The sequence below is a fragment of the Quercus lobata genome, chromosome 8, assembly GCF_001633185.2.
Source record: "Quercus lobata isolate SW786 chromosome 8, ValleyOak3.0 Primary Assembly, whole genome shotgun sequence".
Lineage (NCBI taxonomy): Eukaryota > Viridiplantae > Streptophyta > Magnoliopsida > Fagales > Fagaceae > Quercus > Quercus lobata.
This window is the reverse complement of record NC_044911.1, coordinates 15,873,113-15,892,554: the sequence shown is the minus strand read 5'-3', so window position 1 is coordinate 15,892,554 and position 19,442 is coordinate 15,873,113. Positions and strand designations below refer to the sequence as shown.

General features: G+C 39.5%; 2 protein-coding genes across 2 annotated transcripts; one reads left to right on the top strand and one right to left on the bottom strand.

Moving 5' to 3' along the window:
• The first annotated feature begins 778 nt into the window (after nt 1–778).
• Nucleotides 779–5,692, top strand: LOC115957312 (transcription factor bHLH140). Its single transcript, XM_031075535.1, has 6 exons — nt 779–964; nt 1,116–1,237; nt 2,015–2,970; nt 3,519–4,191; nt 4,278–4,448; nt 5,149–5,692. The coding sequence occupies exons 1-6, from the start codon at nt 928–930 to the stop codon at nt 5,482–5,484; spliced, it is 2,295 nt and encodes a 764-aa protein (XP_030931395.1). The 5' UTR covers nt 779–927; the 3' UTR covers nt 5,485–5,692.
• Nucleotides 5,693–15,857: 10,165 nt separating this feature from the next.
• Nucleotides 15,858–19,073, bottom strand: LOC115956073 (pyruvate decarboxylase 2). The gene is made up of 6 exons (XM_031074533.1): nt 18,367–19,073; nt 18,077–18,240; nt 17,040–17,690; nt 16,836–16,953; nt 16,308–16,496; nt 15,858–16,227 (listed from the first exon to the last, which is right to left on the bottom strand). Exons 1-6 carry the CDS (start codon nt 18,892–18,894, stop codon nt 16,057–16,059), a joined length of 1,821 nt encoding a protein of 606 aa, XP_030930393.1. The 5' UTR covers nt 18,895–19,073; the 3' UTR covers nt 15,858–16,056.
• Nucleotides 19,074–19,442: the final 369 nt, after the last annotated feature.

The following is a 19,442-nucleotide window of genomic DNA, read 5'->3' as shown; positions in this document are numbered from 1 at the left end:
AAAATTGTTACTTGATAGTTTCAATTTGATTTATTTGTACTTATACAAATAATTTTTTTTTGATGTAAAATGTTTTCTATTGGAACAAATATTAGTGGGAAACAATTTTTTGAGAATTTGATTTGTTTTTCGTTATCTAATTCTAAGGTTTGGTTGCATATGAAATTTGAAATGATTGTTAAAATTGAGAGGAAAAAGATAGTGATAGTAGTGGCAACAATATTGGTAGATGACCAATAATAATAGCAATGGCGAGTAGGTGGTGACAACATTGACCAATGGTGGTGGTTAACTATAAATGGTCGTGGTGACAAATGACCAACAACCAACTATTTACAATGGGTGAGTGGTTATGATAGCTAAATGATGGACTCAATGGCAGTGAGGGAAGAGGGTGGTGGTAGCATGTAAGGTTGTCTAGATACCCATTGAACTCAACCCACCCAAGGGATCCGATCACACCCAAACCAAATAATGTTTTATATTTTTAAAAAACACATGAATCCAAAACTTTCTTTGTATAATGATCTATAGTGTTTAAAATTGTAAAACATTTCTTTTCTTTTCTATTTGTAATTTCGGTATGGATAGATTTCTACAGATCATATAAAATGTTCCATGTTGCCTAAAACATTTTAGACCGAATCAAATAGGATTTTAGTTTGTATGTTTAACACTAAACGACCGTCGTATAGATAGATAACTATATTATTGCTTGGTGGTTCGAACCATCTATCTCAGGCAAACACATTTTTCTAGGACAAGATTAGCCTTAGCCTAGGCCAACCATAAACCGCAGCCAAACACAGCGTAGCAGCAATTGAAGAACCAAAGGTATAGAACCATGGATTTAGAGAGCAGAATGTACTACAAAGTCCAAACTGTTTAACTCTCCTGAAGGGTGAAGGCAAATCGAAAATCAAAAAAATGGAAATGGAAATCGATGACACTCCAAAACCCAAAGGTACCCCACCTTTGAGAGCAGTTATTTATATATTCAATTATTTTTCTTATACTTCGCTAGGGTTTAAGGTTGTCGTGGATTATCAAATGCCATTCAACTCTCTGTCTTTTTGTGCTCTTTTTAGTTGATATTCATTGTGTGTTGTTCAAAGGTGAAGAGACAAAAGGGAAGCCTATCGTGGTGATATTGGTGGGTGCACCAGGTAGTGGCAAGTCCACATTTTGTGAACAAGTCATGGCCTCTTCTACAAGACCCTGGGTTCGCATTTGCCAGGTTTGTATATTTTGTCTTTCTCTTGTTTATCTCTGATGAACGCCTCATGTTCGATGAAATGCTTGTATGGGTTTGACTTTAGAGTTCAGTTCACAGATTGTGGGATTGTTTTCGTTTGCATGAATTTATATGTGTGTGTGTGTGTGTGTGTGTGTGTGTGTGTGTGAATTATGTGATGGGTATCAGTAAGTGATTAGTTCTCTAAGGAAGAACCAACTGAGTGAAATTTGATAAATTACAAAATTTTCCAAAAAATTAAGCTCGTAGGGAATGGTGAATTTAGTCATTTAACTATTATTCTAATAATCTCATGTGTGAGCCCAAACTCCCAATTACTAAGTGGGATCCGACATGTGGGAATTTTTTTTTTTTTTTTTTTTTTAAATGTAGGTAGAGCAAAGAAAAGGTTTGAATTTGGTATCACAAATTATGATACCATTATAAATTACCATCTCAAAAACTTAGTTCGTTAGAAAATGGTGAATTAAATCTTTTAAACATTACTCTAACAAAATTCAATGGCAAATATAGAACAATATCTTAAAAGACATCAACCACCACACTAATGATCTAACACAATTGCTTTCTTACCGGAGTTTCTTATGGTTATCCACGACCCATTTCTTAGAATGTTATCTAGCTGGTGTTATTTGGCTAGTTTGTGTTTCTTGTACTAATTATTCAAATAATTTGTGGTGTCTATTAATGTTTGAACTACTTCTTTTGAATGAAGTGCTTCTCCCTGATATTATTCAATGATGTCACTGCCCTGGTCAGGATACCATTGGAAATGGTAAGTCTGGAACAAAAGCTCAGTGCCTAAAGAGTGCTGCTAGTGCATTGAATGATGGAAAAAGTTTATTTATCGATAGATGCAATCTCGACCGAGAACAGCGTGCAGAATTTGTGAAGCTTGGCAATCCCAATATAGATGTGCATGCCATTGTGCTTGATCTTCCGGCTAAACTCTGTATATCTCGAACAGTTAAACGGACTGGGCATGAGGGAAACTTGCAAGGTGGAAAAGCTGCTGCAGTGGTGAACCGAATGCTACAAAAGAAAGAATTTCCTAAACTGAGTGAAGGGTATACTCGGATCACATTTTGCCAGAATGAGAGTGATGTCCAAGCTGCTCATAACACATACAGTGCACTTGGTCCTTTGGATACACTTCCCAATGGCTCCTTTGGCCAGAAGAACCCAGATGCCAAAATTCAGCTTGGTATAATGAGGTTTTTAAAGAAAGTAGAGGTTCCTGCTAACACAGTATCTGATGCAAATAGCATTCAGAGTTCTGTTTCTCATAAGAATACTGAGGAAAAGGAGCCCAGCTACAAAGGACACGATAATATATCTTCATTTTCAGGGAATGCCAGTAAGGAGTTAAAGGAAGGTGAAAACCTGGCAGTTTGCTCTTCTGGCAGTCATGCTTCTTTGAACAACACTCCTACTCTGGCATTTCCATCTATTTCAACATCAGATTTCCAATTCAACCTTGAGAAAGCCTCTGATATTATTGTCGAGGTAGTTGAGGAATATGTAAATAAGCTTGGGAGTGCCAGGCTTGTGTTGGTGGACGTGTCTCATAAATCAAAGATTTTGTCTTTGGTTAAGACAAAAGCTGCCCAGAAAAACATTGAGTTGAATAAGTTTTTTACATTTGTAGGAGATATCACAAAACTTTATTCAGAAGGAGGTTTACGCTGCAATGTAATAGCTAATGCTGCAAATTGGTAAGTTTATCATTTCCTTGTATTTATTTACATAGCAAAAGAAAAGGAAAAGAAAGGGGGGTGGGGACACATGTTAAAGCAGGAAAACTTAGTTGAGACCCTTATTTCAACCTCATTGGTACCTGGACCATATAGGGCTAATAAATATATGAGTAAAAAAAACCATATAGGGTAACTCCAAAGATCACTTGTCTATTTTCAAAGATGCGTTGACTGAATTTCATCCATGATTGTAAAACTGTTGCAAGATGTTCTCTTGAGCTTTTTTAATCAAAAGCTTTGGTCATTATTTGTTTTGACTACACGGAGAAAATGCTGTTCTGATTATTACAGAATATTATAACTTGTCATGAAGTTCAACCATTTTGCTCTTGTTACAATATGCTGAGATTTGATTGCATGTTTGCTCGCTCAATTATAACACAAAAGTTCAATATTCTTTAGTTCACTGTTACTTTGTTGGCGAAAGTATAATGCAATAAGCTTGTGATTATATGCATAATTTGCATGTCAAGATTATCAAATGTATGTGTAATTTTCCCTTCTAGGCGACTTAAACCTGGAGGTGGAGGTGTGAATGCTGCAATTTTTAATGCTGCTGGTCCTGCCCTTGAGATTGCAACCAAAGAACAAGCTCAATCTCTTCACCCGGGGAAAGCTGTGGTTGTTCCTCTCCCTTCAACTTCTCCCTTGTTTAGTAGGGAAGGGGTTACCCATGTCATACATGTTCTTGGACCAAATATGAACCAACATCGACCAAATTGTCTGAACAATGACTATATTAAAGGCTGCCAAATTCTCCGCGAAGCTTACACTTCATTATTTGAAGGTTTTGCATCTATAATTAGGACCCAAGGAAAGTTGGCCAAAGTAAGCAATGAAAACCTTGACTCAAATCCTTCAGGGGCACAAGAGGTCATTGAAGGTGCAAATACAAAGCATTCTCCAAATAATGATCAAAAGAGTAAGAGAGAGCATGAACATGACTATGATAGAAGCAAAAAATGCAAAGGATCTCAGGATGAAATTGTGGCAGATATCCCTGAGTCCAAAATCGGAAAGGTAGACAAAAACAATGACAAGATTGATGGAAGCATGACCAAGGCATGGGGATCATGGGCTCAAGCTCTTCATAAAATTGCCATGCACCCTCAGTCACATAAGGATGTTGTGCTGGAGATATCAGATGATGTTGTAGTACTGAATGATCTTTATCCCAAGGTAATTTGGAACCATAATTCCCCTCCCCCTTTTCGTTTATTTATAAATCGCATATATCAGGTGTGGAATTTTTGTTCCTTATGCAGGCAAGAAGGCATCTTTTGGTGCTAGCACGATCTGAAGGTCTTGATCGCCTTGCAGATGTTAGTAAAGACCATTTGCAGTTATTAAAGACAATGCACGATGTGGGTTTGAAGTGGGCTGAGAAGTTTCTGCAAGAAGATGCATCATTGATCTTCCGCCTTGGCTATCACTCGGTATGCAATACTTTTGCTTTAGAGTATTTGTTGAAGTGTTCCTCTTTTTGTTTCCTTTTTATGCCTATGGGCCACGGCTCAGGACCTGTTGTGGTGAGTTCTGTGTAGGTTCTGCATTTGAGTCTGCCAAAAAGAGGAAATAAGAAACTATTTTATGTTAGTAGTTCCAAGCTTTAAAGCCATAGACTAGGTGTTGTGGAAAGGATAGATTTACAAACAAATAAATTTAAAAGTTGAGGACAATACCAATTGCAGGCTAAATTAAGGACTCAGCTACCTGAGTTTGGTTTTATGTGATATCAAGTGACTGGAACAATACATAATGATATGGGACAATATGAGGATCTATGATGAGAAGGGGAGAGGAAAGAAACGTGTGTTTTTGTTCTGAAAAAATAAGATGATTTTATGATTTAAAACAAGTATTTAAAGTTACTTTTAATTGTAAATTGAATAGATTTGGTGAGAATAATTTATGATGGAAAGAATTAAAGAGTGGAGTATAATAAACATGTGTTTAGGATGATCCGACATGCCATTACATTTGATAGCAGTTTTTGTGCCTTTTTGTTCATTGCCAATTTCGATAGTTTTTCTAGTTTCACACACAAAATGCTGGCTTATCAATCAACAGTGGTATAGTGGAAGTTGAAAATTGGGTTTCTTAGAAGGCATTTCTGATTGTGTCTCCTCTTTGCAGGTCCCATCAATGCGACAACTACACCTTCATGTTATTAGCCAAGATTTTGATTCAAAAAATTTGAAAAATAAAAAGCACTGGAACTCATTCAATACCGCTTTCTTTCTCGACTCTGTAGATGTACTTGAGGAAGTCAGCAGCCATGGTAAAGCAACCTTAAGAGATGATGAAAGCTTGTTATCTATGGAGTTGCGTTGTCACCGATGTAGAAGTGCACACCCCAACATACCTCGGTTAAAATCACACATAAGCAATTGTCGAGCCCCCTTTCCACCCTCTCTACTTCAAAATTCCCGCTTAGTGCTTGCCCCATGTAATGCTGGTATTGATCCTTAGATGTGTTTATTTGTTATGTATTCTCAAATTTTGTTGTAAATAATGTAGAATCATACTAATGTACACTTTGCATAAAAAAAAATGTAGAATCATACTGGTTCAAGCAATTGTTTTTTTGCTGGCTGGCTTGGCACTGGTAATGAACTCCTTGTGCATCAACAATCTAACTTTATGATTTTTGTCTTCTCATTGGATCTGTAGTGGTGATTGTGAAATAATATAGTAGTGTTAGGAGATTATAACATTTCCTTGCTCCTTTGTCAATTATGGGAAAATTATACTTTACTACCCTAAACTATATCTCATATTACACTTTGCAATACAAACTTTTTGAATGCACGTTTTACATCCTAAACTATAAATATTGTTACACTTTGCACGCCAACATTAAGTGATTTCAAGTTTATGGTGTAAAGTGTAATTAGGAACATAATTTAAGGTGGAAAAGTATAATTTCTTATTTGTTTGTAAGGGATTAAAAAGAAGGGGCAATTTGGTCTTTTCACATTATGTCATATTTTTTTATCCAAGTTAACAGTAAATTTGATGTCGGGGTGTAAAGTGTAACAATGATCATAGTTTAGGGTGCAAAACATACAGTCAAAAAATTTATGGTGCAAAATGTAATTGAGAGTATAGTTTAAGGTGGTAAAGTGTAATTTCTCTTAATTATGAAGAATATAGAGATGCTTTGACAATTTTTATAAACATGTTTTAAAGTCTAGTTTTCTTATGGTATGAGTTCCTAAAAAAGCCGAAATTTGTACAATTGTATGGTTAAAGTTTTCATTGTTAGAGACCAGAGCCGGTCCAACAAAATTTAGGGCCTAAGGCAAAAATTTTATATGGAGCCTTTTTATATGTAAACATTAATTAAATAAAATTATATAATACTAATTAAATTAAGACTAATTTGATGTAAATATAGAAATTGATGAATAATACTAGTTAAACTAAGATTAATTTCATATAGAAGATTGAATATTATAATTGAATCAAAAGGAACTTACTTTAACTTGGATATATGATTATGCATAGTTAAGTACAGTTATAATCTAAATTTTAATTTTATATATTCTTTTTAAGAGAAAGAGATAGATAGATATTATTTGGTGTGTAGCTTAGTAGACGATTAGTCGTCATTAATGATTTATCACATTTGCTGCATTTTATTTGAAACATCTTAGGGTTTCAATTGGGTTAAATTTTTATTGGTCTCCTATTTTAAAAGCCTTGTTAGAAATGAAAAAGAAAAATACTAAAAATACTACAAAATGTTCACAATAAATGTGATTATGACTATTGTAAGGACACGATTCGTGGCGAACTGCAACGGTGTTGGGTTCGCACATAAAAAGGCCCATACAATATCATTTGTAGAGCGTGGGTTTAAAAGGCTAGGCCCTGGTCACCAGGCGGTGGGTTTTTCGTGGTGTTCATGCATGGTTGAGTTGCCTTCACCCCTGGAGTCTTTCTCCTGGAGGCGGGCTGGGAGGCTCTGGTTTTTGGCCCTTTTTCCCAGCCTCCTTTAGCGTAACTCCCTTTTTCCTTATATAGTCCATCTTGATTGATCCCAGCCCTCCACTTGTTGGTCGGGCAGATGTTTATTTCAGTATCCATCCCATCAAGCGTCCTCTCTTACTTTTTAATAGTTACGGAGATCAAAGCATACACCGCCTAAACGTCTTTTCTCATTAATCGGATCTGGTCGTTGGCAGGTGCATTTAATGCGGAGGGGACGTACCTTCCTTGAGCCTGCCACGCACCGTACTTCCATGTGGGCTTTATTCCATTCACATCTCCTTCGAAGGGCCGTTTAGGGATAGCCTTTACTAGGACGATGGTCTTCTCATTGAAGCCTCGGGATGCCGAGGACAGGGTAATCCTCTGCCGCTCCCTTTGGCACCCCGGCCATTGACCCTTCGTCCTCGGCACAAGACATCCTCAGCACGGGCCCCGAGCCCAGACAGAGTTTGGGCCGGATTGTAAACCTCCCGGCCCCACAATAGCCCCTCAAAATCCTGCTACCCGTCTCCTCGGACGGATAGGAGGGTTTTGATGACGTCAAGAACCTACTCACGCCTGTTAGTCCTAGTCACCCATCGGTTCCCGAGACTTTTCGCCTGCCCGAGACACGTTCCTAACGCGCTTAGAAGGCGAAACGTGGCCTCATTAAATACAGGCGGCTTCGTGCTTCCCACGTTCAACGGTATGATGGAAATCGAACGGTGGTGATCTTCTAGCCTCTTTGGGCGGGAAAAAGGTGGGCAGTTACCTTAGAAAGTATAAAAGATTTTTTTCTCTGGGGATGGATCCGTCTCTTCAGTTCCGTCCTTAAGAGTTTTCGTGCGTGTATTCTGGGTTCGTCTGAACTTCCGCCCAAATTCAAGTTTATCTCAAGCACATAAAGCATGTCCGTAGCGTAATTCTTCTTTTATGTAAGTTCCCTACTTTCCGTTAACTCGTGCTTTTTCTTTTCTGGGTTTATTGCTCCTTGGCTTTCTTCTCTTTCTCGTCGCGAGTCGGGTTTGTCTAATAAATCACAAAGATGACTAAACTTAGACTGAGGAAATTAGTCGATACTGAAGAGGCGATGAATAAGTTCATCGTTGATTATAGGATTCCCCCCAACGTAAGTCTGAAGCACTGTAAGATGGGGGAATGGCACTATAGGAGGGATACGGGCTCGGTTGTAATTCCCGTCCTCGCCTTTGTAGAGGGAGGTATGAGAATCCCTATGGGACCAGTGACGAGGGGTTACCTCCGACATTTCCGTTTAGCCCCCACCCAGTGTGCCGGCAACGTTTTTAGGATTCTGGGTTGTATAGACGCTTTAAATGAAAAGATGGGGCTAAGACTGACCCATCATGATGTGAACTGGTGTTATAACCTTCAAAAATTGAAGAAGAAAAATTATTACATGAAGTCGAGGGACGAAAGGGTTCGACTAATCCAGTGCCTCCCTGACTCCAACAAGGGGCTGAACAAGGATTTCCTTATCGTCTCTGGGGAATGGCACGATGGCGACCCGTGCCCCACAGTAGAAGGAGAACCAGGTGGGGTACTAGGAATGGAAGGATGATGACCCTTTACACCATTCTAATTTAACGTTAGTTCGGTGACTAACCATGCATACGTGTTTGTTTTTTTTTTGTAGATTCACACACCCACAGGCGACATTTTCACTTAGTCAACCGGGCGGACCTGGAGACCGTTTTACAAGCGGCCGTTTTCGTAAATGACGAAGATGGTCAAGTCCGAGCAGCTCACAAAATACTAGGGTACCCTCCTGTTCAGAAGTCATTCGCGGACGCAAGGCACGTGATCAGCGCCCACCGTCCTTGGCTTCCAAAAATTACCGTAGTTGAAACGAGATTTCTAATATCCCAGGGGCTAGCCGTCCCCGAGAACATCCCACAAGCAGGCCCCTCCTCACCTCGGCAAGCAGCAGAGGACGAAGGCGAGCCAGATCAGTCCGAGGAAGGTTTTGGGGCATTTGATCTTATCTATCAATCCGAGGATCCTTCGGGTGATATAGGTGACCCTGCCCTGTCTGAGGCGGAACTGTCATTAATAGGCACCTCTTCTCAAGCTGAAATGGGACTCAAGAGAAAACCCTTGACCCCCCTTCTCCAACTTCTCGAGGGTCAGCCTGGGAAGGATACGCAGGAAACGCCGTAACCCGAAGCTCTTCCCCCGCCCCCTCGGCCTCAGGTTATACAAACCAGGTCCTCTTCCGCCAAGTCACAGCCGCAGCCCCCTCGCCCCGAACCTCCTGCCTCCTCCCAACCAGCTCGGCCGCCTCGAACCGAAGGCGCTGATCCGAAAAGAAAAAGGAGTCCAAAGGGCAAGGAGGCTATGGACAAGGGAAAATCCCCCACTCCTAAGGAGAAGGAGGAGGCTCCACGCACCAAACAACTGAAGATCGGGCCCCAAAGCAAGGGCAAAGAAACCGCAGCCCAATCCTCCCAAGGCAAGGGAAAAGGGACTGACACCCAGTCCTTGCCTAGTGCATGGCTTCTTGCCCCCATGCTTCACGGGGGTCCATTACTTGAAACGGCATCCTTGAGGGACCTCGGAGACGGCGAGGGTGGTTACGTGGCCGACGCATTAGGGAGAACCATGCTGCTCCCTAACGACATGGATGAACTGAAGAAAATGAGGATGCAGGAGGTCTTCCTCAGTACTAAGAGGCACTTGGCAATGGTAAGATTTCTCGAAACCTAAAACTGTATTAACTCTTGCCGCGGGTTTGTCCCTCACTACATGCTCATTTCTCTCGATAGGCTCTCCAGGCGACCTACAGGATGGAGGAAGAAGTGAATGACAGAAGTAAAATGGCCGAGAACGAACGCAAGAGGTGCATAACGACCTCGAAGACTCTTGAAGCTTCTGAAGATGAACTTGCCAAAGTCAAGGCTGACTTAACAATAACTACCCTGAGAGGGATAATGTTTCGGCGGGCCTAGCTAGCGCCCAAAAACAGGCCAAGGACCAAACAAAGCGTGCACTCGAAGCCGAGAACCAGCTGCGAATAGCCAAGGACCTGATCGAGGATTTGAATAAGCAGCTGGTTGCGGCTGTGCATGAAAAGGGAGTGGCAGAATATGGCCGTGATGAGGCCCAAAGGGCAAAGCAGGAGGCCGAGTTTGCCAGGAATGAGGCAGAGGCTGCCAAGAATACGGCTGAGGATGACGGTTACAACATGGGAGTAGCCGAAACCCAGGCCACCCTTAAGGCGCAGATTCCTGGAGTGTGTAGGTTTTATTGCTCCCAGGTTTGGGAAGAAGCCTTGAAGCAAGCTGGGGTGGATGCTTCATCTGATTTGTGGAAGGCGGAGAGCATATTCTACCCGGCGGCCATCCGCGAGGCCACTTCTACCAGCTCCGCGGTTACCAATGATCAACCCGAGGAAGAGATCACCCCACCAGAAGACCTGCAGGCCAGTGGCTCCTCTAGCAAAGCGCCCAAACAGGGAGAACTTCAGGATGTGATAGTGATACCCCAGCATACGGATCCTGAGGCACCTAAAGAGGTTACTGAGCTCGTGATTGGCATTCAGGTATCTAGCATAGAGGAGCCAGCCACACTTGCCCAGCAGCCACAGGCCGCTCCCCTTACTGTGATCCCTCAGGGTACCAGTGCTGACCCTGTTCAGCCCTCCCCAGAGGGGACTATCCCTCCGGGCGTCGAAGCCGATCCTGTACCTTCTTCTCAGGTCGTGACTGACGAAAAGGCAGAAAAGTAAATGCCTTGGCTAGGCCTTTGTACTCGTTTCTATTTTAACGATTAATTTGTTTCTTTTTATTTCGAAAACTTCCTAACTTATGGGTGATTTGCAAGCATTTGAACATGTATATATGAAATCTTGTTTTTCCTTTTTCCTTTTGATTACGTCATTAGCTGCCTTCGTTGATACGCAATATTGTTTGTAAATTCTACGCTGATTTACTTTAACGTGTAAGAATATCTATGCATGCCATACATTTATCATCATGTTCCCCAAACCCTAATGTACTTGCACCCACCGAGGCTTTAGACTTATTTGTAACCCTCATTTAACGAAAGTATAAGCAACATTTTCAACGTCACGCATAGTAGCTAGGTCTTGCTTAATGCCCAATCTTCTCATCCAAGTAGTTGGTCTCCCCATAAGCTTGAGTCCGAGGACTATGCAATGCCTTGGTTCTGTCCAAAACCTAGTTTTCCACATCCAAGTAATTGGTTTACCCATAGGCTTGAGTCCGAAGACCATGCAATGCCTTGGTTCTGTCCAAAACCTAGTTTTCCACATCCAAGTAGTTGGTTTCCCCATAGGCTTGAGTCCGAGGACCATGCAATGCCTTGGTTCTGTCCAAAACCTAGTTTTCCACATCCAAGTAGTTGGTTTCCCCATAGGCTTGAGTCCGAGGACCATGCAATGCCTTGGTTCTGTCCAAAACCTAGTTTTCCACATCCAAGTAGTTGGTTTCCCCATAGGCTCGAGTCCGAGGACCATGCAATGCCTTGGTTCTGTCCAAAACCTAGTTTTCCACATCCAAGTAGTTGGTTTCCCTATAGGCTCAAGTCAGAGGACCATGCAATGCCTTGATTCTGTCCAAAACCTAGTTTTCCACATCCAAGTACTTGGTTTCCCCATAGGCTTGAGTCCGAGAACCATGCAATGCCTTGGTTCTGTCCAAAACCTAGTTTTCTCATTGCGTGGGACCTTGGCTTTAGGGGAGTTAGCTCCTCGGCCGAGCCCCTAGAGTTATCTAAGCGTTTGACGCTAGTAAACATAGCCCCTAGTCAAGAATCATAGACCTTAGCGGGACTTTACACTAAAATTCCATAACTAGTTGTTAAAAATGGCAAAGGAACCCTCTCAACCTACCGTCTATGCCAACACACAAGCCTTCCCACAGACGGCGCCAATTGTAAGGACACGATTCGTGGCGAACTGCAACGATGTTGGGTTCGCACGTAAAAAGGCCCATACAATATCATTTGTAGAGCGTGGGTTTGAAAGGCTAGGCCCTGGTCACCAGGCGGTGAGTTTTTCGTGGTATTCATGCATGGTTGAGTTGCCTTCACCCCCTGGAGTCTTTCTCCTGGAGGCGGGCTGGGAGGCTCTAGTTTTTGGCCCTTTTTCCCAGCCTCCTTTAGCGTAACTCCCTTTTTCCTTATATAGTCCATCTTGATTGATCCCAGCCCTCCACTTGTTGGTCGGGCAGATGTTTATTTCAGTATCCATCCCATCAAGCGTCATCTCTTACTTTTTAATAGTTACGGAGATCGAAGCTTACACCGCCCAAACGTCTTTTCTCATTAATCGGATCTGGTCGTTGGCAGGTGCATTCAATGCGGAGGAGACGTACCTTCCTTGAGCCTGCCACGCACCGTACTTCCATGTGGGCTTTATTCCATTCACATATCCTTCGAAGGGCCGTTTAAGGGTAGCCTTTACTAGGACGATGGTCTTCTCATTGAAGCCTCGGGATGCCGAGGACAAGGTAATCCTCTGCCGCTCCCCTTGGCACCCCGGCCATTGACCCTTTGTCCTCGGCACAAGACATCCTCGGCACGGGCCCCGGGCCCAGACAGAGTTTAGGCCGGATTGTAAACCTCCCGGCCCCACAACTGTAATTGATGAATTTCAACAACTTAATTTATTTGTATTTGAATTACTTTTTTATGTGATTGGTGAGTATCAATTATGTAAAAAATATTATATTTTTATAAAATTTTGGATTACTAAGGGAGATGGGACCTTTTTTTAGTAGAGAAATTTTTTATTTGTTGTGGGGCCTTAGGCCTAGGCCTAAGTTGCGTAGGCCTTGAGCCGGCACTGTTAGAGACCATGCAGTAGGAACCATATTTTGCATAATTTAAGCGTTGATGGAACAATCAAAGCGTTTGCAGCAGAAATAATGAGGCCATAGAAGCTGTGGCATTGCGCATGGTATCAAGTTCATCTACATTTTGTTATAATAATAATAATTTTTTTTTTTTTTGGTTTAATGAAGAAGGAGAAGGGGGCTTGTCCACATACTGTTTAAAGCCTATGGGTTATTGGACTTGCCAACTTTGTTTTAGGACTATAGGATTCTTAGCCTTCAACTGGGAGGAGGAAATGAAATGTAATGGAATGGAATGATAAAAGTAATTTTAGAATATTTTTTCCTTTCTTTGTTTGAGAATTTTATTTGAGGGAATAGAAAGTTCATTTCATTATTTGAGAGTTTAAATGTAAGGAAATTGAATGAGTAGGAGAGAACCCTTATTCCTATCTATTCCTTTAAAACCTCAAATTTTCATTATCTTAAAATTGGGAGGAATTAGAGGGAATGGAATTATATTTAATGAATTTTTACTAAAACTCCCAATATATTCCTATATATTCAACCATTTATTTTTAAATATGGGTTTAATAGTAATATTATCATAAAATGATTTCATTCATTTCCCTCTATATTACCCCTAAATAAAATTACTTACATTCCACTCATTTACATTCTTTTATTTTAAAACATCCAAACAAAATTACTTAATTCTATTTCATTTCTTTTTCCTTTATTTTTTCATTCATTTCTCTCACTTAAATACATTTCATTCTTTTCTATTTCCTTATGATCATTCTACTCTATTTCATTCTATTTCCTTATGAACTCCCAAATGAGGCCTTTGTAGAATTGACCCTCTCTTCAAATAATTAGTAACACAACTTTGACCTTTTTTCTTAAAACAGAGTAACTTTGACTTGGTATGCATCAGCCTAGTTTGTCGCATCACTGAATTGACTCAAATCCGAGGAATGAGTTCCATTTATGTATAAAGTGTACACTAAATTGTAACCCATGCTTACACAAGGATGCATCCAAAAATAAATAAATAAACAAAAAAAAAATACTAATTGAAAATCAGGAAAAAAAAAATAAATAAAAACACATTAGGAACTATATCAACCTTCTTTACACAACTCTTTTCTTTAAGAAACATAACCCTATTTCCGCTCCTCCTTCCTTATTTCTCCTCCTCCCTTATTTTCTTCCTCAGAATTAGGAATCATTAAAAAAAATCATCATAAATATAATCAAATAATTTACACTTAATTGAGATTTTCTATTGCATGTTTCAATTAAAATAACATAGCAAAATTTATGAAAATATTGATATTATCTAATAAATGAGAGAAACATCACCCAAAGTTGATACTGTTATATAATTTGTAAAAAATAATTTATATGAGCTTTTTTTTTTAGTTTTTTTTTTTTAATTATCAATTGAAAAGCTAAAATTACATGTATACATAGTTTAGAAAGACTATGCCCTTACAAGCACAATAGATAATTACTGTATTGACCCCATTGATAAGATCATTATCTGCAATTTGACAGTGAGTTTGTAACAAAGGGGGAAACTGCAGGAGCAAATTTTAAACTTTTTTTTTATTCCTCCCTAGTCAATAACAGCAAGTACGCACAAAACCCAAGTTATGATTTTGATTAAAAATAATTAACTTTAACGTGAAAAGTGTTTGAATGTCATCAACACCGCAAATTTACTTCCAACTTGATACGGAAAAAAAAAAACCTTCAAGTTGAAACTATTTTGATATCATTAATGACATGAAACCCACTTACAATTTCAATGGGGAGAAAAATGTTAAACTTGACTAGTGTTTGAATATTCAAACTTTCGATATCATCAACTACACAAAATCACCTCAATTTTTTTTTTTTTTTTAAACCAAAAAAATTAAGTTAAAATGGATAACCTCTACAAATAAGCATGAAAAAAAAAAAAAAAGCTATCAATGGGTTTGAGAGAGAGAACTGAAGGAATTTTTTTAGATTATAGAGCAAAACTCTTTGATTTTTGTACCTAATAACTCACTTAGTACAAAATCTATTCAATTTAAAATTTAATTAGATTTTCTTTCAATTTTGATTATATATATATATACACACACATATAATTCAGCAAAAAAGGTGAAAAGTACCATTTGTATAATTGTATTATTATACTATTATATTCAAAATTATAAAATGAGTGGTATACTTACAATAAACGATATATGTCACTGTAATCTTTCAAGTATCAGTTTCAGGTTGTGGAGAAGAATGGCTATATGGTCGAATTTATTCCATAAAATCACTTTTTAAGAGAACAGAGAATGTCACTAAAGTAACTAAAAGTAAAAATCGTGACCCCTCTTTTAAAAAAGAAAAAAGCAATACTTCTATAATACCAAATCACCTAGCTAACATTTCAATGAGCGAATGTCACTTCAATGAGTGAAGTGAATCAATGTTAATATGGATTGGGTTTAGCAAAAAAAAAATATTTGTTAATATGGATTGGATTGTGTATAACTTGGAGCTAATCAACAGTTCTTGCAGACTACACGTATTAAGCACAGGGATGACCTTGGATCTCAAGTGGTATCATTTCAAACACCTAAATCAAAACCAAATCTTTTAAAAAGAAAAGCAGAGATCTTGTACTGGGATAAATTTCACCATGACCAACTTTAATTTGTCAGTATCCTCAAGACTTTATGCTAAAAAAAAAAAAAAAAAAATCTACTTCCGGAGGAAGAAGAGCCACATTTCCCCTCCTCCAGTAAGGTTTCTCTACATGTTGAAATCATTGAGACAGTGACCAATCTAGAGCATTAAAGAGATTTGGCTAAGAAAGCTTGAACTTCCCCGAGCCTATGGAGATATTTTATTTTTTTTTAAAAGTGACTAGAGACAACGATGTGTTAGGGACTTGGGGCGGTCCTCAGTCCTCACACAGAAGTTTCAAAATGCAGGCTAAGAGCCTACCACTAATATTACTTTTATTATGCACTAATCTCAACAGACCATATCAATAGTTGAGGAAAAAGATTTGAAAAATGTAATCCCAAAACTCATTAATTTGATCTTTCAATAGTAAAGCAAATCCAAAGAGAATATACACATAATTCTGCAAAACTCTCCTCGTTCATTACGCAAACCACTTAAGAGGCAAACTCAATATTACTATGTTAACATAAAACTGCTCAATTTATTTTGTGCTTTTCAATCTCATTAATGTGGCTAAGATTTACTGAGGGTTGGGTGGGCGGCTATTGGCAGCAGAGACCCTTGAGCCCCATTCAAGCAGCTCTTTGCTGGTGTCATCCTTGTGAACAATCACCTCAATGAAGCACAGGCTGTCCTTCTTATCCCCTGTTGCTGTATTAATTGCTTCAATCAGCTCCTCCTCGCAACGGACCTGAAAACAATGGTATTATCAGTGTTTCTAAGCATTGGTATTGATGCACTAGAGCGTATGCACCATGTTAAACAACTCACCTTGGTTGTCCAGCACTTGCCCTCGCCATTGTGGATTGCATCAACCAACCCAGTGTAGTTCCAGTTCTTAATCACATTGTAAGGCCCGTCATGGATTTCAACTTCAATGGTGTATCCACCGTTGTTTATCAGGAAGATGATGGTCCTTTGCCCATATCTAATCATTGTTGACACATCTTGTGCAGTGACCTGTGAGGCAATAAAAACACATCAAGATTTTATGAATCAAAGTCCTGGGTGAAATCTTGGCAGTTCTAGTATGTTGGAAAGAATTAATATATAGATTTAGGTCAGATATAGCCATCCATATATGACATTTGAAAAATTGACATAAAATTCCATTCTGGAATTTTTTAAGAATTTTTCATGACAATGTTCATTCTAGATTTTCATTTGCTGAGTGATAAATGTCAAAATAAGTTAAAAAGAATCAATTAACAATTTTGGATGTGGTCCGCAAGGTTCTTGCTTGCCTACATTGTAAGCAGAAAAAAAAAATTGCTACAGACAATTAGGAACAAGGCAAACCTGGAAGCTCCCATCACCAATGCAAGCAATCACTCGCTTCTCAGGCACAGCCTGTGCATAGCCAAGGGTCGCACCAACTGACCAACCAATTGATCCATATTGCATTTGGAACTCGTATCTGCAAGCCAATCAAAACTTTGAATTAATACTAAAAGCTCCAACTTAGAAACAAACATAAAATACTATATGCTCTCCACCACTTACCCGCAGCCCTGTGGCAATTTCAGCTTCTGGCAGTTAAACCATGAGTCCCCTGTCTCAGCAATCACAGCAGTCTCACTAGACAGCATGTTCTGTATATGCTGGAACAGAACATTAACCCTCAAAGGTTCTTTTGGTGCAGACTTCAAAGGAAGTCCATCAGGAACAAAGATCCTATGATAGTTCTCATAAGCAGTTGTATTACGCTTGAGCCGCTTGCCAAGTGCTTTGAGGAAATCCTTCATCAAAATACACCCAAATGCAGGCCCATTCCCGATCACAACACGGTCAGGTTGCACAATGATTGCCTTCTCTTTCTTGAGAAGCAATGAGTACCCAACAGAGCTATAGTCATTGAATATAGGTCCAGCAAACAAATAAGCATCGGCAGACTCCACAATCTCCGCACAAAATGGAGTGCTGATAGCACCCCAATAAGTCCCAATGAAATGTGGGTGGTGCTCAGGCACAAGCCCTTTCGCTGATGGCATCACAGCAAGGGGATAACCACAAGCATCAGCTAGTTCAACAAATGCATCAGTTGCATTTGCAACTCTCAGTTTAGGACCCCCCACCAATACTGGTTTCACAGCCTTGTCCAAAAACCCCGCTGCTGCCTCCACTGCAGCCTCTAATCCCATCTTATTACTCAATCTGTATCCTCCCCAAAACACAAAAAACCCAATAAGTAAATCTCATAATAGCTCAACAACCAGAATCACAGGATCTACAAAAAGATGGTTTTGAAAACATGATTTTAAAAAACGCAATTTGAGCATTTGGTAAAATCTGTAACATGTACTGTTGCTTTAAAAACTGCAAATACTAAAACGAAGTTGAAAATGCATAAGTTGCAATTTGTAGATGCATTTCTTCTAACTTCGATTTTAAGAACACAAAAATATGCCAGTTTTTTTGTGTTTTCGTTTAAGATCACTCTGTACTTTTTCAAAATATAGTTTTTTAATATTCACTTTTTCCTATATAAGGAAAATAAAATCTCCTTAAAAAAATAAAAAGTAAAAAGTCCAAAATTTTACCTGGGACTTAACGAAAATGGAACAGGTTCACGACTAAACGTTGGATGAGGAACCCCAGCCAAGTTACAGCTTATACTAATATAAACAGGCTTGCTTTCCTTCAATGAAGTCGAAATCGCTGTATCAATCAACTCATGTGCATCTTCCAAATTATTCACCACAGCCTACAACAATAAAATTAAGCAAAAAAAATCACAACTTTAACCAAATTTCCATATCAAAATCACATTTTTTTCACAGTAAAAACTAAAAAACCCAACTGGGTCTCAATCATTTTTTTTTTTTTTTACCTGATAGCAAGTGACAGTCTGAAAACACCGAAGCTCCTGACTAAAGTCAGGCAATCCGATTGTATGGTGCAAAATCCTGTTGGTTCCATAGTCATTGGAGTTGGGCCCACCAACAATGCAAATGAGAGGGAGGTTTTCACTGTAAGCACCGGCGATCGCGTTGAGCACACTGAGCCCACCGACGGTGAAAGTAACAACGCACGCGCCTACGCCGCGGGACCGCGCGTAGCCATCAGCGGCGTAGCCAGCGTTGAGCTCGTTACAGCAGCCAACGTTGGTGAGACCAGGCTCGGCGATGAGGTGGTCGAGAAGAGTGAGGTTAAAGTCACCGGGGACAGAGAATACGTCCGTGACACCGATTTGGACGAGCCGGCGAGCGAGGTGGCGACCCAGTGTGGCGTCCGAGGGGGTGACAATGGTGGAAGGGGTTGAGCTTTGGATGGTGGAGACGCCGCCGTTTGACGGTACGGCACAGAGGTCTGTGCTGGAGTGTGGGCAAGCGTCGAGCGCTCCTATTTTGGTGTCCATGTTTTGAGAGAGAGTGTAAAAATTCCGAGGAATGAATGAATGGTTTTGGTTTTGTTTAGTTGTTTTTGTTTGTGTTATAGTTCTAGAACTAGAGATGGAGAGAGAGAGAGAGAGAGAGAGAGAGAGAGAATAGAGGAAAAGTGTAGGGGTTTTTTTTTTGTTTGTTTAAGAATTGGTGTGAGTGAGTGAGAGAAGTGAAAGTGAATTTATAGGGTGATTTTGATAGTGGGATTTGTTTCTAGGGGCGGTTTTGGACGCTGTTTTGTTGTTTTTTGCAAACAGAAATGTTGCCAAAAAAGAAATGTTTGCGTACTAATAATTGATTTTGAGGTAAAAAAAAAAAATAATAATTTCATAATTATATGACTGTTGGAAATATATATGTGTCTCAAGCTTATAATTGATTTTGATTTTCACTAAAAGTAATTTCGTAATAATAACAATGAGAAGGAAAGAAATTTGAATATTAAAATATCATAATAGTCCATTGAACTATAAGGTTTTTGATTTTTTTTCCACAAGTTTTTTGATGATATGAATTTATTTTA

Bases quoted from the DNA above. Each gene is read 5' to 3' on its own strand.
- LOC115957312 (XM_031075535.1), top strand. From the start codon at position 928: ATGGAAATGGAAATCGATGACACTCCAAAACCCAAAG. The intron at 965-1,115 runs GTACCCCACCTT...TGTTGTTCAAAG, and splicing joins TGACACTCCAAAACCCAAAG to GTGAAGAGACAAAAGGGAAG. The intron at 2,971-3,518 runs GTAAGTTTATCA...TTTCCCTTCTAG, and splicing joins ATAGCTAATGCTGCAAATTG to GCGACTTAAACCTGGAGGTG.
- LOC115956073 (XM_031074533.1), bottom strand. From the start codon at position 18,894: ATGGACACCAAAATAGGAGCGCTCGACGCTTGCCCACACTCCAGCACA. The intron at 18,241-18,366 runs GTAAAAAAAAAA...TTATTGTTGTAG, and splicing joins AGACTGTCACTTGCTATCAG to GCTGTGGTGAATAATTTGGA. The intron at 16,228-16,307 runs GTGAGTTGTTTA...CATTGTTTTCAG, and splicing joins GCAAGTGCTGGACAACCAAG to GTCCGTTGCGAGGAGGAGCT.